General features: G+C 33.3%; 2 protein-coding genes across 2 annotated transcripts in view; one reads left to right on the forward strand and one right to left on the reverse strand.

The window, feature by feature from the left end:
• LOC123718791 (adenylate cyclase type 6) overlaps positions 1-8,123 on the forward strand; it is a 129,621-nt gene extending 121,498 nt beyond the window's left edge. Inside the window, exons 25-30 of the mRNA XM_045675580.1 lie at positions 173-392; positions 959-1,090; positions 1,440-1,564; positions 2,069-2,224; positions 2,398-2,530; positions 3,138-8,123. Coding sequence (XP_045531536.1) covers positions 173-392; positions 959-1,090; positions 1,440-1,564; positions 2,069-2,224; positions 2,398-2,530; positions 3,138-3,535 — 1,164 coding nt within the window. The 3' untranslated portion in view covers positions 3,536-8,123. The remainder of the gene's footprint in view (positions 1-172; positions 393-958; positions 1,091-1,439; positions 1,565-2,068; positions 2,225-2,397; positions 2,531-3,137) is intronic.
• A 4,943-nt stretch (positions 8,124-13,066) lies between these two features.
• LOC123718461 (Krueppel-like factor luna) overlaps positions 13,067-18,012 on the reverse strand; it is a 62,111-nt gene continuing 57,165 nt past the window's right edge. Inside the window, exons 3-4 of the mRNA XM_045674970.1 lie at positions 17,822-17,986; positions 13,067-17,353 (exon numbers count right to left, since the gene is read on the reverse strand). Of these exons, the coding sequence (XP_045530926.1) occupies positions 17,178-17,353; positions 17,822-17,986 (341 nt within the window). The 3' untranslated portion in view covers positions 13,067-17,177. The remainder of the gene's footprint in view (positions 17,354-17,821; positions 17,987-18,012) is intronic.

Below are 18,012 nucleotides of genomic sequence, written 5' to 3' on the forward strand. Positions count from 1 at the left end.
CACCATGTCAGTCACCCTACCTTAATCTGATGCGCTTGAGATTTTCTGAAGCTTTTAAGTAATCCACTCAAAGTATCAATTAATTCGTCAATAATCATTCATATAACCTGTTCTATCACTATATAGTCATAGAACAGGTTTCATTATAATTATAATTGGTTTTCATTTTTAGGAGTTGTATCACGAACAATGCGAGTCTGTGTGCGTTATGTTCGCATCGATCCCGAACTTTTCGGAATTCTACGTTGAACTGGAAGGGAATAATGAGGGAGTGGAATGCCTACGTCTGCTTAATGAGATAATTGCAGACTTCGATGAGATCCTGGCTGAAGAGCAGTTCAAGTATATTGAGAAAATCAAGAGCACCGGTTCCACGTACATGGCAGCGTCAGGTAAATATATATACGTCATATGAGACAATAGTATAGCAGTCGTGTAACTTCAATAACATATTCGATTTCTATAATATTGAGTTGGTGTACGTATGGTATTTACATTAGCCTATGTTATTTTAATTTTAATCTAGTGGATGGATATAAATATAGGGTTATACAATAGTTGTTTTATTCACCGAAAAACAATGGTGGAGATGTTGTTTATGTTTATGGGCAATAGATTTCAATATTCCTCCATTATTAAGTTAATATGACCATAATGCCATCTACACCTGTTTCTGTCGGAGGCAAGTCGGTAGGGAATTCAGGCTGAGTATGTAAATCACTCGGGCTGCCACTACCACTGAGAACTGAGTGTTAATACTCACTAGCGACCCTATTGCAGCAATGGTATTTTCGGTAGCGGTAGGAGCTGTAGGGGCAGATTATAAATAAGTATAACACCTAAACGATTTTGATGTTAATAAATATTAGTCAAATTAACCCACCCCTCGGATATTAAGTATAAATAAACCTTGCGTTATTGTTTTTATAGTAATAAATTATGTTATTAATGTATTCAGGTCTGACGGTGGCAACTAGAGACCTTCTAGGCTTTAGACACGTAACGGCGATGGCTGACTATGCACTACGTCTTCGTGAACAATTGCAATATGTCAACGAGCATTCATTCAACAACTTCAGGATAAGGATAGGTAAGAGCCGCTACTGTTGGGACCAGACGCAATCAGTAATACATGATTCGACTTCCACTGTAGTGGAACAATATCGTACACTTTACAAATGTATATGATCTATGCGCTTGTCTAATTGTAGTTAAAATAAGTATAGGCCTATTAAAACGTAGACTGGACCTGTAGTTCACGTTTTAGGTTAAATTACGTACTATTCAATCCTTGTTTTGAATGTAAGCGTTGCGATTGTACTATTTGCGAAAGTCACTCAAGCGAATTAAATTGCCATTGTTAGCTATTCAAAAACATGACTCTCGCTTTTCATAACAACGACCGTTTGAGAAACGATATGTATTGAGGATTGTTTCAGGGATTAACATCGGACCCGTGGTGGCTGGTGTGATTGGAGCAAGGAAGCCACAATACGATATTTGGGGCAACGCAGTCAATGTAGCATCGCGCATGGATTCCACCGGGCTCCTCGATCATATCCAGGTGAAACTTACTACAATAGTGTCATGGCTACGCAAGATTGATTCATTTCTATTTAATTGTTTGCGTATTACTTTCTGTTAATGTATTTTGAAAAAGTCTATGTATCAATCTTGCCTCTCCATCCTTAGTAAAGAAGTCATATACAGGTAACGATGAAGCTAGCATCACATTGTTATTATTAAAAAAAAAGTTCAAAGCTCAGGGTCGTCCATTAAGCTAATTGACGTGTAAGGTCATACAGTAATAATGTAGTTTTTTTTCCTTTATAAATATGATTAATCTAGACTGATAGATAATTTAACGGACGACTCTGATAACTTATGATTTTATAGTCTCAATTAAAAATGTCTTCCGAAATAAATGTTTAAACGCTACTGATATGAATCTGTTGATATCAATGCGAGTCTTATACTAAATGCTTTGCGATGAAATGTGGTACCACAATGTTAGCGAATTGTTAATTGAGGCCTCAATACTGTATAACACGATGGCTGTTGCGTATAGGTGACACAGGAGGTGTATGACATCCTGTCAAAGCGTGGCTATAAGCTCCGATGCCGTGGAACCATTGACGTCAAAGGCAAAGGCAACATGGTGACATTCTTTCTGGATGGCATCGGGGAAACAACCATACTGAATAATAATAACGATATTTATAGTGTAAGTATATTTTTATCTAATTCGAATAAGCCGCTTGGAAAATAAATAATATGAAAAGTGATTTTTATGAGAACCTTTCCACGACTATAGTCAGCTTCTCATCCTATGAATATTATCTATGAAATTATCATTCTTGATTTATTTATTCATTATCTATAATATTGATGCTGCAGAACCCAACCCCGTCGACCTCCGGTTCTGGTGGTGGTAGAAACCATGACAAATCTGAGCATCGCCCTTTGGAGACACTTTCCGAAGGACACACTGATGAGGATGGACCTACACCGAGATCTTCAATACCCAAAGGTACCAGGGCTTATAAAACCTACAATGTTTACTAGATGTGTCCGATAGCTAATTGTATTTGTAAGAACAGAACGGTGATTGTATACAACACCCACAATTTTAATTTGTATTTTGTAAGAGCCTCACTATGACACACACACACTAGCACATGTATATTTTACTTAAGAGTAGCCATCTCACCTCTGTCAGCGCCTTTTCAGCGCACAAATCATTATTTTACATAATATATCAATTTACCAAATTGATATAAGTCGACGTGTAGCAATCTCACGACTGCCGTAAAGGACTCAAAGCCTCGGATTGTAAATAATGTAATAAATTCGCATTTAAAAAAGTGTTTTATAAAAAAGATTCATTTTTATTGTCTTGTAAAGATAATGAAAATAATCCTTTTAATTATAGATATCATTTTAATTATAGAGACTTATATTCATTTATAATCCTACAACTTTTATTTTTTTTACAATTTGCGGATGATGTTATCAAATTGGCTGAAATAAAATCACTGTAGGCATTTGTTACTCAAAGTTACGTATATAGTTGCTCGTGGCAATAAGAGTTGAGTAGTGGTTCAACCAATAATAATGTCATTTATTCCGAATTTCAGAAGAAAAAAGTGACGCGAAAAGCCCAAAGCACTCAAATGGAAACAAATCATGCGACAGCCTCGCAAGTGCCGTTCGTGCAAGGGTTACCAGACACATTGAGCGGCCTCTTTCACTTACTGATAACCCTGGATTACCTACTTTTATAAGTATCCTACAATCAAAAGCCTATTCTACTGATCTTGGTGCAGCAGGGTATTTTGGAGAGCAACCAGCCAATACATCTCTTACAGAAATTAAGACCGTGAAGGACGATGCCTGGTGCAGTCTTGATATAGAGGAATTGCGTTCAAGGGTCCCAAAACGAGCATCAAGTCTTGCTGATTTCTTTAAGAGGAAACAACAAAAACCTAACTATTCATCTGTCAATATCATAGAAAATCCCATGAACGCAGTCTAAATTACAGCTAAGTAAGTGAAGGAATGTAATATTAACGGGATATAAATCTATATTTTGTCGATACTATATTTCTTTTAAGCTCAATCGATTATTACGTAAAGAATATTAAAATCAATGTGAGGATGCCTGCCTAAGATTTGAGTACCAACTCTTTTCTTAGCTTGAAACTTTAGACGCTGGTTATAACAAGACTGAATGTAACGACCTTGAACTTCACAAAGTGAAAAGCATTGTAAGTTCATTATAAACAATGAACGAATTTATTTATTTAAGTATACGCAGTTGAGTGCATTGGTACTATACCAAAACCTGTCTGTAGGAAATAGAATTTCCGACTTGACGGACTAATTATGACGATAATACGTATTTTAGGAAAATCTTTACATGAACAAAAATCGGGATTGCATTCAACGCGGGATAAAACGCTATAGTTAAAATGAGGCCATAGGTATTGTCAATTGAATAAAGGGATTTTAATCTTCAGGTGTTATTATGAGGTATTTACAGATTTATAGGATAGGGTGTATCTGGTATGGCGATTGAGGTGACGAATTTTTTATAGTTTGGCGTAAGTCATTCAATGCACGGCAACATAATTGTATTTATAGCACATTTCAATATTCCGCTTTTGAACGTTATATGAACAAAGAATACGACGTAGTGTTGAAACTCTCAACTACTATTTCTTAATAATTATAATCTCTATATAAATGTTCTAGATATAATTAGAAGACGTTATTATCATGTCTATAAGACCCATTATAATCCATTTAATGTCATATTTATTAAACTAAGCGCATTACCTATATAGTAATGTTCGTGGTCGTTTTCGATCTTAAAATTGTATGATTTTAGATATTTGAAAATTTCTCTTGTTTCAAGCATTAGTTGCTATAATGGTTCAATTATTTTAAACCCAATTAACTTATCTTATCTCTCACATTATTCCCAAGTCAAGCGGTATCATCAGACAGTTAAGGAGACTTGGCATAAGATTCAGTGTCAACTTTAAATCCGAACTGTTCATTTTGTCAATTATTTATCTGTTTCTGATTGGTTTTTGTAACTAAACCTGAGAACAAGAACTAAAGATGGAAACCACTACTTTATAATTATGTCCCGTTTTAGTTTACATAAATAAGTAATTATTATTTCGTTCACGAGACATTATTTAAGATGTTGACTTAGATTAATATGAAATAGGGTAATCGAACAAACAAAGAGTTTTGTTTTCATTGAATTATTTATTTTTTATTATAGTTATTATTTTATAATTAATTATCTTTAAATGTCCGTGGTTTATTTATTGTTTTATTTTTTAGCATTTATATCCAAATATAGTTTACTAAAAGATTTTCTAAATTTAAACTGTATTTGGTTTTGAGTGAAATTGAGTATCATTTAAATCGATTTTCATTTGTCCTCTATCTCCTCGGCAAACTTAGTGATTTTTTATTATTTAAAGATTAGCGATTTGAAATGAGATTCATGAATGAGATGTAGCGCGAACTACAACTTCCATACGTCAAATCCAATGATTGTTTGCCCTACGGAAGTCTCGTTTCTGAACCTTAGTTCATGTAAATATTATTTTTATTATTCGTTCGGTCTATTGCTTCTAATTTTAGCAATACACCGAATTAGATAAACTAAGCTGTAACGTCAGTTTTAGATTTTATTTATTTCAATAACATCAACAATTATATAAACTAACCGAAGATTTTTGTTTATTTATTTCTATTGAAACTTTAACGGAAATATTCATCATCAAATAACTAAGATATCTTAGTATACAAAGAATACTTAATAATTGAAGATAACATTTTCGCAAATACAACAAATTTCAGATAGTTATAACTAAATAAAGGACTAAATAAAGTTATCTCTATAACAGACTTGAACCAATCCATACGATCGATACATTTGATATTTTAATTGAGAAAATGACCAAAAGAGTACAATTAGGTAACTCAAATGCTCGGTGTCTCTTATACGGTTTCCATGTTTTTTTCTTGTTCTTAAAATCAAACTTTGAATATGTGTTTTTAGTCAAGGAATAACTTATGAAGTTGTCATCTTGTTCGCGTTTCAGCTGTCACATGAGATTTATTCAATGCTCATGTCGCAGCTTCTGATATATCTATGAGTTAGTAAAACTACTTAAGGTAAATTAATAACAAAGTTGTAACAAAACGAGTAATCTCAGCGTAGTTTTAATAAATATTTTATTCTAAACTTCTTCATATAGAAACTTAATTCATTTATTAATACAATTTTAATTGTGAAGTTCGAATAATTCTGTTAATTGTATAAGTTTTGCAATCTAATTCATCGTTTCTCAAGCGAGTCGAGTTTGTTCGGAAAGGGGGCCGCAGTCTGTTGAAAAATAATATACGTAAATACAAACTATACATAGGTACAAAAGTTTCGCTTATTCAAGAAATGAATTAGTTGGGATCGCAAGACTGTTTTAATTAACTTTTTCGTAGGTCGCGACATAATAATGGTAGAGAAACGATGATCTAATTAATTTTAAAACGCCCTCAATTGAATCCTATCATAAATTTATACGTTATACGTAAATGTATCTTAAGTCTATTTATTACTGTTTTATTATTCAAATGTTAGGTATAATTATAATACTATTATATTTTCGTGTAATCGTCCCGTATGCATTTATCCACTTTCACCCTAGTATTTTTCGATGTTTTTTACAAAATGCTTATTTATACTAGTGCCAACACTAGATATGTTTATAACAGTATTAGTGTAAGTATTTAAACTATCTGATGTTAGGTTAGAAATGTTACTGTAGATTTGTGTCTAAATATATTACCATAAGCCCCATAATCATTTTATATATCATCTGATGGCTGGATTCAGATGGACCGATACACTTGTTGATATTGCGATTATTTTTTTTATTGTTATACATATATTTAAGAATGTTTCAGCTTGAAATAGAGAGATGAGTTATTAATTTTAATTTTTTAGGCTTATTTTACGATATATGCTAACAAAAGACAATTTTCAAGCAGTCTATTTTAGCTTAATTGATAAAGCGTTATATGCTGACAGAATGCAGGATATAAAATGGCCACGGTTGTAAAAATCACAGGCGCCGATTTAGGTTTATTACTGCTAAAACTGCGAAACCTACCCGCATAAACATGCAACATCTGCTCCGGTACTCTATCTTTCAGTAGTTACAGCAATCTTGACGTCTAGTTTCAGTATACCTATATATCACGCGATCCCAAAGTAGCGCCATCTAGTTGTAGATGTTCGATACGGTTACGGCATCGTTATCGCTATTGGGAGTTAAGAATACCGGGCTTTAATGTACACAGAAAAACTGTATAATGATTGTAATATATTATGGCGCCTATGGCAATATGTAAATTATAGGATTTCTTGACCGCTCGTAACAATTTTTTTTTGCCATTTGTATTAGCTTAATTAGTAGCCAAAGACCAGTAATTTTGCCTAATTATTGTCTGCGGTGTTGATTGTATCAAGTATCTATAAAACCCACTTTAATATGTACTATATTAAAGCCTCGAAAACTTTAATTTGCTCAAGACAAATATAAATTCCAATGTTTGGTTTTAAGTATAACAATATTTGAAACTACTACTTGTAAGCTCTTTTACTTGTCAGCGATCTAATATAGTATGTATTTGTGTCTAAATGTAACAAGCGAATATTTACAAAAACATTCGATATTAATTACTCAATATATAAGGTTTCTTTAAGACTTAATTTGCGGTAATAACGTAACGTACGATTTGACGTCCGAATATATCTATCGCAGCTAACTGAACTTAATAAGCCGTTCAATTAACAGCCTAGCCTCTTAACTAAACAGCGCCGTTTAACTAGCGGCCTGAAGGATATTCAGCTAGTTGATCAGTCACCTAGGCAAATGAAATGGGTCGATGACGTTTTGTACGTAGCCTGTTGACTGTCAATTTAAATTTAGTTCCACTTTATTCCACTCGCAAAACGATACTCCTCAAACTGTCAATAATTGGCAAACCACAACTTGATAGTACTTTCCAAAGTTTAATGAAAAACAACAATTACAATGGTAGTGTGTAGTGACAATAATAATGTGACTTTTTATTTCTGCCACATGGTCACTCCATCGTACTAAGCATTTTCCAGCCAGTTTACAAAGGCCGCTAGATAAACGGCACTGTTTAGTTAAAAGGCTAAGCTGTTAATTGAACGGCTTATTAAGCTTAGTTGGCTGCGACATATCTACTATTTATCGAAAAGTATTCATTTGGCCTACTTCTCGTAGATACTCAATGTTAAGATTTATGTGCATATATTTGTATATTAGGGACTTTATGACCAATTAATTGACTCTATGCTTAATATATATAGATTGGTATTGATAGTCTGAACTTTAAATTTTGGATGTTTTATAGTGTTCTTGGCTAATAAGAATTAGCGAATATTTATCGTATATGAAATTAGACGAGGTGTGCTTCTCTTATAATTAGAATTGCTCTTCAATTCGATATACGAATTTTGTACACTAGCTAGCAAGCTAATGGGAATTCGCGTATGTATTTTTTAGCATAAGTTATTGTTTGAGTTATATTGAATATGGAATACTGTTTCCATCTACTTAGAATATCATCTGCAAAATGGCACGAAAAGATTTTCGACCTTCAATTTTAAAAGTTTTTTGAATCGCAGTCTCACGTAATGGTTGCCATAAAATTGCTAGATTTTATTCAAGTTAATTAATCTCTTCAGAAGTTAAACATTTCCAGTATTCAGACTTTTTACGCCCGTTTCATATATGTTACTTGGTATTTAATTTCTAATTCCTAAAAGGCCGGTAACGCACATGCAAGGCCTCTGGCTTTTTTATTATTTTAACAATAATTAAACATCCTACTATCATCCTTAATATCGTATCTAATTATCTTCTTCTATCTTTTTCTTCAATTTATTGAACTGCATTCATATACTGAAACCCGTAAAAACAAATCTTTGCAGAATTACGATTGAAACAGTATTTTATATATGAAAACTTAAATTTTACGTACTTATTGTGTAGTAATCAACTATGGATATTATGATACAAGTAGATTGTTTTTATGTTACAAACTTTAATGTTTCGATGTGGTTACATCTAAGCAACTTAAGGATTCTATATAAAATTATATATAGTATTGAACGTGAAATCTCACTCATTATCATAACATTATTAATCTGTAGATGACTACTCCTGTAAACTCATGATAATTCGGGGTTCCAAGGACATTTTCAAGCTCAAAGCATTATATAACAAAAGGCTAATTGTATCGCACTGGTATGTTCCACAATTGTAAAGTACAATTTTTATTATGAAGGATAAAATCTGAAAGGAACTGTATTTGTATCACACGCAGTGTAAGTAAACGAACTTGCCAAATGCCTCGTTCCTATGTTTTGTCACGTTTTTCTCAAATCAATTAAAATTGCTTGAGTCAAACGTTTACAAGTGAATTCAAATTGTTTATATTGAAACAGAATTATAAATTGTTTTAAGCGCATTGATGACAAAATTTTCAGAAAATCGTTGTTTTATACTAATAGATTTTATATTGTACTTTTGTTGCCACTCCTTAAATCAAGGGCCTAGAACGAAAACTGTAACTACCCCTCCGTAGCGACAGCTATTACAGTCGCGACTTGTAATGTTTTGTATTGCGATCCAAAGCGTACCCAACTACACAACGGATATTGAAAGAACTAAATCTAAATTTCATACAGAAACGTTGGACGTTACAGTGCTTAACTTTTCCTAGTTCGCAAAAATGTAACCATTTTGAAACATTGTATGGTTAATTATGTATGCAGTATGACTGTTTATATACGCCTTGAAGTCTCAATAAGTAGTAGCTTACGCATCGTTTTATTTCATTAATTCGTGTTTTACATAAATGTAATAGAATGTATAAGATTCTATGTAATTGATGTCTTTAATAAATGGTGTTCGTGCAAGCTTTATTTTTAAATTGATGATCCTCTCGGGATACCTGATTAAGTCGTGAGCATGGAATGTCATGGAGCTGTACTGACCTACAATCTGGATATAAACAGTACGATGACGGCGCTCTGACGAAGTGGTTTCGACCAAATGTACAACTTCTCGACTGGAGCCGCGACCTTTTGGTCGGAGTAACACTTCCTCGACAGGGCTTACGTCCAATCCTGGGGTTGGATGAATCATAAAAAGATGGGGTTGCATTTTAGTAACATTGACTAATAGAGGTAAGGGATGCTGGCGCCCCTGCCCCTTACTCTGTAACTCTTTGTAACTCTTTATAATGAAACTAATTGACGACCATTGGTTTGTACAATAACTAAAAACAGACTACAGTGATATGTGTCAAGATAGGTAACGCTGTGCAGATGGCGCATTTCATGATTTCACAGATTCTGATAATTTTATATATTTATACAAATAAAATTAAGGAATTATTAAGAGATTCCATATAACTTAGAGGTTGATGTAGACAAAGAAAAGTACAACTCTTTCTCCGACATGCTATATTCTAAATACATATAAAAAGGAATTCATGTCGTCGCGCCAAAACGCTAATCTCGTGAATGGCTGTACCGATTTGGCGAATTTTGAAATATTGGTGTAAGTTTAGGGAAGGTTTAAACGGTAATAAACGTGTGTAATATATGGTAAAAATCCCCTTCAAACTTAACATTGATGGCTTGAAAGAAGCTAGAAACGCTGTCTTAATTGCATGGCCAGGTCAAAATGTTGCAGTTAGTCTAAATTCACACAAGAACATTTTTAGGTTCGTTCAGAAGTTTGTAGATTTCATAGCATATTCGTATGAGCTCCAATCCCATAAATCTGCATTGATAGTAAATAGTATTTATTTAAACAAATATGCTAGAAAATGTGTTAGTTGGTTGTAGAGTACAGAAAATAAATAAAAGCCGCGTGTTCGCGAGCCGGTAATCCAACTTTATAACTAGTCTAGTTACATAAAAACTTTTCCTTTTTTCAACTTTTTAATTATTTTGAATTTGGAACACGTACATTATTTTAAAATTTTCTTTTGATTCGGTGCCATATCACATTCTTTCGTGTTCATTATCAAATTACATTATGGAATGGGGTGTTAAGGAAAATAGGATTGCAGTGATTGCCTTGTGTAATGTGTAATAAGTGGCTAGGGAAATAAAATATTTGAATCAGCCCTATGGTCCGTATATCGTACTATAAACCGATACAACAACACTTCGTCTGTCGAAGACCAGAACGTATCCGGGCGGCCGCGTGTTGTCAGAACTACAAAGGCTGTTAATGCTGTTAAAACCAGAATTAGTCGAAACCCGATTAGGAAGCGAAATTTGCCTTGGAAACAGAGCGTAAACTTATAGATTCGTGGCCAAACAGATTAAAGGCCTATATAAAAGCCAAAGATAGCCATTTGTTTTTTTTTTTTGCTAAGACTTTAATAAATGTGTACATATACAGTTTAATATTACTTTACTTCATTTAAAAAAATGCTTTTCATTCATCAAAACAGAACTTACGGCTGAACTACAGGTATATTTACGATGTATCAGAAAGCTTTAGATGTATGTTTATATAGGTAAAAAAATTGTGGTAAGGCTTAGCATTTTACAGAAGTATATGTAGGTGATAAGACGTTCACCGGGTCATCCAGTATGACATATAATAGTATGTCGTATGAACGAACGGGAATATCCTTGAGTCTAACCACTGACTAACCTCAAAGACCCAGTGACTAAGCTCCACAAGTTGTATATATAGTTAGCGGTTGGAATAAGTTTGTTTGCGTGTTTCATGTTATGGTCATATACCTCATGGTCGATTTCATCATTGCAATTCAATTGAGAGAAATAGGAATCATTCTATTGAGTTATTGCTTTAAAGTATAAACTACAATGAGATACTAAATTAACAGATAATCCTAACCTCGTCATCAAATCACCAAAATTAAGGTAAAATACAGATACCGGCAAACTTCTTGGGCATTAAACAAGGGAGTGGTGAAAAGTTTGCGCATCGTACACAGCGCGGAAAACAAACATCAACTGATTCACCAATCACGCGATCGACACGTCACTCCCCTGCCGCCCCCCTCCCAGTGATACCTAAAAATCGCTTCTGCGCATGCAAGGACATTTGTTCAAGATGTTTGCCGGTTCAGTTAAATATTTGAAAATTCTTATAGGCTAACATTAAATACATTTTTGACAAACGGAAGTCATTTCACGCTGCCTTACGACTCTTAAAAACTAATACATTTTTATTATTAACTTTGTGAAACTGTAGAATTGAACTTGGATAAAGATCCTCAAAATTGCTACCTAACAGCTTGCTGGCAGTTCGGTGTAACAATCGTGTTGAAACAAATTACATACGTATTTTCTTTTTATAAGTAGTTTTCCGGTATGGCCAGAACCAGGTAGTTTTAAAAATTCTTTGTGGTTATAATAACATTAATCTTATATTATGCCCATAGAAATTTTGATTTAAGTTTGCATGAACCTTAATTTTTATTTAACTCAACAGTTGAGAATTTTAGAATTGTATTTGTGATTTACGGAGAAATAAAAAACAGTTGAACCACATATAAGAAAAATTTATGAATATAAAATAGGTACAGTAACTACTTACCCGCGCAGTGGCGGTCTTACAAATACGCTATATACTTACCTTTAGTATATAATACGAACAAATAACTTAGAACATACGAATTTACATACCAATATATACCATCGTTAAATATGTTATTTACAAGTTACACACAAAAGATACAATGGGCCTAGTATTAGTTGCTATCGAATGAGCGTTTTTATCGACACGATAATCACGTCATTAACAGTTCTATAAGAATATAATAGTTCCATAGTAAATCATTGATTAAAGAAAAGCTGAACCGTGAATTTATCAAACTATTGCAGAGCCTATAATAGGTTTCGTACAAATCTTTTACGCAGATATTGGCGTTTAATACATTGCCAAACTTGCCTGTTAGGTGTAACGTCTTCATTAGTCCCTATTATTTCATTCGATTTCAAATAGTACTAGGACATGTGATGTAACCAACATAGTAAAGAGTTGCAGAAAGTCGATATTCTGAAGCGAAATTAAAATTTTCACGTTCATATACCACGTAAATGACGCAGGTTGTAAAACTAATTCAGAAGAAATAGTACGCCTATTGAGCTAGTAGTATCAAGATACTCAGGTGTCGTCCTAAACAACTCATATCGTGGCCGTACTTATACATCCCCGCCCGCTACAAATTCAGTGTATCTATATGAATAATTAAAATTTCGCCTAAGAACATCTCCTTGTACGTTTTCTCCAAACAATACTCCTGGTTGGCCACAACCATTTATTTAATTGAGTTGGAAAATTAACAGAGAACATTACATGAAGACAGTATGAATAAAACATCTCTTAAACTCTTATATTAGACAAAGTAGTACCAAGACATTGCTTTTAGCATTTTAGCTAATTGGCTAGCCTAATTAGCTAAAATGCTAATCGAAAAATCCGCATCGTCTTGCATTCGTATTAAGTAGAAAGGTCCACAAACACGTCAGACATGCATTATTACTATTCTGTTAAACTTTGATTGTTTGTTAGACGTTCGACTAATTATTATTTTCAAGAAATATCGCTGACCACAAGTGTCTATGGTTTTAAAGTTTCGAGGAAATTACAATATACCATTGTTCTCTTAACTAGGTACAACAATTTTACATTTACATATGATTATATAAAATTTAATGAGATTAAATGTATTAAACTACAGTTAAGTATAAAATTTGGTTGTGTAACTGTAAAACAAAAATCGACATTTAATAAATTGCAACATACTTAACAATAATGGAGACACACCCAACGGACGAAAAATACTTGTCATTTATTGATCAACAAAAATGTAAATTTTCATTACTGTCAGGAATCAACACACTAAATTGTTCTACCGAAATTGTCTTAGAAATTAGTAATGGTTTGACGTTATGGTGTAATAATCCTAACCATTGTGTCGTCTCCATTCTATAAATATATTTAAACAACACTAAAACAAGCTAATATTGCAAAAAAAGCGCACCATTATAATATTTTAATTATTATGCATTACGAATGCTAGAACACATTAGCTACAAGTCACAGGTACTAACAAGCGTCCCTTCTAACAAACTTCAACAATAACGAAATGCATTCCTCACTGTACATTCTCGACCGAGTGGTCACGCAGTGCGATAGTTTGACATAACGACAAAACGCGTACTCGAATTAAGTCGCAAAAATATACAGCGGGTATTGAAACAATTATCTTAAGACATTGAGGAATTAGGACCTCGCTATTAAGGCGAGGTTAGCACAGTAAGTATATTCTACGTACATAAACACAATGTAAATAGTTATGTCGATCAGCGTTTTAGTTTACATAACAATGATATGTATCAACCCACCGAAGAAGCATTGGAATGTTATGTAGAAATGATAAATTACCGAAGATACGAATTAATTTTATAAATATAAAAAAACATCGGAACCTTGCTGTATCCATCGTTTAGGAATGGTGTCTCCATTTTAACTTTCCAATTTTTCCTATTTATCGTGGGTTAAATAATTGGTAAAGTAAATTTGTATTTGAACTGGTAATCTATACTAAACATATACAAATATCAGAAAATTATAAAAAGTAAAGCTTATATTACATAATAAAAATACTTTTTAAATATCAATTGTGACGAAGCCTACATAGAAAAGATACGAAAAATCTCTCGCTTCCAACCTTCAGTAGGTCCATACTTTAAACCTATCTAAAGTTGATTCAAAAACACACAGCCGCGTTATATCATTACCAAAAATTTTATATACCACAACGTCAATATTAAATTTTAGATATAGTATTATATATTTTTCTACTCGTGCTACGCGATCCAGCCATACATAAATAAATAGCCTAATCATACCTAAGACAGTATAAGCATATTACACATACCCAAACACCAATTTCCCACATTCATTATAACTAACTATGAATCACATTTTATAGATCGCTTATAGGTACTTAAAAAATTTCGTTCGATATATTTTCTTAGTAAAAGAAAGTTTTGTTAACGCCCACCGCCAACTATGACGTCACGATCAAGCTATCGTGCATTATTTATAAATTTTGGCAATCTTTAGCAAAGGTCTAGCGCAGTTGACGTCACAGGGCGAGCAGACAGATTAACCACTAAAACGTTAGTCTCAAAAAGAAATAATACTTTTTCTTTATTTAAAAATTTCCAAAATTTTAATATTAATTAATTTAAAGCGAAGTATTTAAGAGTATATATGTATAAGTTTACGTTGTGTGAACGATGTACGTTAGTTTAATGATAATTTAAATTTTGTCTATAATTTTGTTGGTTGTGGTAAATTAATTCCGGACACTATAGAAAATTACACCAGAAAAATTTAGATATAAAATACTGGGATACCTGTTTACCGGGTGTAAATAAAGTTTTTACGAAACTCAATTTTTGTTCGGAATTTCCAACCGGAAGTAAATTTTTTTGTTGTTTTCAGCAAGTTAGTTTTTTTATGAATTTTAATTTCGAACCATAATAGCAGTAGATTCTTGATCTAATTACACCCATTAATATATTTAGACGGAATAAACGAGATATTTTGTTTACAAAAATTACATAAGCAAGTTTTGGACGTATCATCCGTTTATTGAGACGATCCTAATGGATTATGATCAGTATGAGTTTAAAAAGAAGTCTTAATTTGGTCGAAAAATCTGGTGTCAAATTTATTACGTCACAAAATGTACACCTAATTGTACTAACCCGTAGGTTGTGGTGCCTCATTATTGAAAGCTTTAATAAATATTTCGCTGGATTGAAACTTTTTTTGGATTTCCAATTAAATTCCGACATACAATGAGAGTAATAATATCGTTGGCCCCAGATTTATAGCCTTATTAAACACTCAGTACTTTGAAATAATTATACGTTCACCCAACGGTAGAAATACTTAGACGCTATATACGGCAGTTACGAGCCAGTCGTTTCTATTTTTAGTCGATTTAAACTATTATATACTGCATATGATGCACGTAGGAAACTTGAATTATTTATGAATATTATGAATATAATATGTTAATCAATTAATTAAATTTCACGGACACGAATAAGGACAGCCAGCAGTTATAAAGAGGCGACAAAAGAAGAAGAAGATTCAATACTCATCATATATTAGACAGAGTACTAGCTCTTTTGTGCATACACAAATAAACTAAAATCTCTTTAACATAGGTTTACCTGAGTTTTGTTATCGACAGCAATGAATATATATTCGAAACAGTCTGATTACATTTTATCATATAATCAATATTAATTCTTATGAATGTCCTATAAATATGTATATAATCATTACACTATCAACACCCTTACAGGCTTGTTTAGAAAAAAAATGCCAAATATTGTTACAACTGTCAAAAAGTAATATGCTGTTAATCAACTATTTAATACTAAAGAATACAAAACGGAATGAGAAACTTTAATATGCAATATATTATTATCTTACAACTAAATAAACTTAAATACGCATAACATTTCCTATCAGGAATCGTACCCCAAGTGTTAGATGTTCAGCTGATGCGCCACTGAAGAGAACCTGTTAAGTCCAGGAACGGTGCTTGTGAAAAACGTCAACTGCACAGGCGTGTGAAGTCTCATTGCAGAGATATAGAAACGTGACTGAGCTATGAGATATTTAAGTTGAATTAAGCTGAATATTTATCGAATGACCTACACTTGGGGTTATTAAGATAATCAGGTAACGTGACGCACTTGCTAACTTAAGATTAATGTTGTGCAGGGCGCCGGCATCGGTGGGATCATTTGCCCAACATCCCGATCCAATAAATAATGTCACGTATCGAAATGCAAAAAACGCGTGGAAGCACGTCACTTATAACAGAGCCATCTAATAACGTCTACATCTAAACATTCAATTTAAACTAGAGAAATTTGTTAGAAAAAAATATCTCAAATGCAGTATTATATTTTATGTGTCCACGCGTTTTTCTAATGATGGCACAATTATCAATTCGGCTCTTTAACATTCATTATATAAACTAAATATTAAGTCAAATCGCATCCCCGAATTCAATAAAAAAAACGAATTAATATTTTGATGTTTTTGGAAGCAATAATCTATCAAGACCTATCAAAGGACTTACTAAGCTAACTAACATGCAGATCGAATGATAAAAATTTCGTGTACATTTCATTTAATGTTAGAGACAAATTAATGTATTCCTTTGTCAGTGATATCTTATAAAAGAACACATCGTCCATCGTTAAAGAGCCTTTTGACAAACTTATCAAGCTACATACAATCAAACAAACCAAAACAGAAGGCCGGAAGAGATTAAACTTTAATAAAACCTTAAAGTAAAGCTGACTCAACTACGATGTAGCGACGTTTCTTTGGCTTGCGATTTGTACCATCCAACCCAATAATTTATTTTGCAAACCCAGCCGTCAGGAGTGATACCAGTTTCGGATGCCGCTTGCTTCTGCTGGTTCGCTTTTTGGGAGTGGATTTCTTCGCCTCGGGCTACGCGTGTCGCTTGGCGTGCAGCGCTAAATGGTCCGAGCGAGAGAAGCATCGCTCGCACTGGTGACAGCGGAAAGGTTTCGCGCCCGTGTGCTTACGGTAATGCCTGGTCAGTTCGTCTGAGCGTGCGAACCGCCATTCGCAACCTTCCCAGGAGCACTTGTACGGCTTCTCGCCTGGAATTTTTAATGCTGTTAATACACGTGCTCAATCTTTACGTCTATCTCTATTTATTTAATAACAAAAAATACAACCTCTACTTTACAGGAAACTCTACAATCAACAAGAATTTATATCCAAAAAATCAACACGAAATAAAGAAGAAAAAAATAACTAATTAGAACAAAATAATTTAAATAGAATTAATTTACAAAGATGAAAATCTATAGGCGCTGACTAATAAGGTATTTGTTTAGTAAACCTTTAAATTATAAATAATACGTATGTCCAACCACTAGTAAATTATTTTACTAGAGTATACTCCAGTAAAGAGTGGGAATATATTGTTTTTGGTTGTCATCGCTTACAAAACGCGACACAAAAGTTATCGCCAATTATAAAAATAGAAGGGACATATAAATCAGTTATCCTGTGACGTTGAAGTCATCAAACCCCTCAGTTTATGATGTTTCCAAGATTTTTACCTGTATGCGTCCTTTTATGGGCCTTCAGATGCGAACTCTTTGTATAAACCTTGTCGCAAGCTGGAAACTCGCAGCGGTGGACGCGCCTGCGTGGATCGGTCCCATGAGCGTGGGAGTTGTGACGTGGGGGGTGCCTACGCGCAGGGGCAGGACTGGGAGGCTCATCTGGAATTATTATAATCATAGTGAGA

Source organism: Pieris brassicae, chromosome Z (genome assembly GCF_905147105.1).
Source record: "Pieris brassicae chromosome Z, ilPieBrab1.1, whole genome shotgun sequence".
Taxonomy (NCBI): Eukaryota; Metazoa; Arthropoda; class Insecta; order Lepidoptera; family Pieridae; genus Pieris; species Pieris brassicae.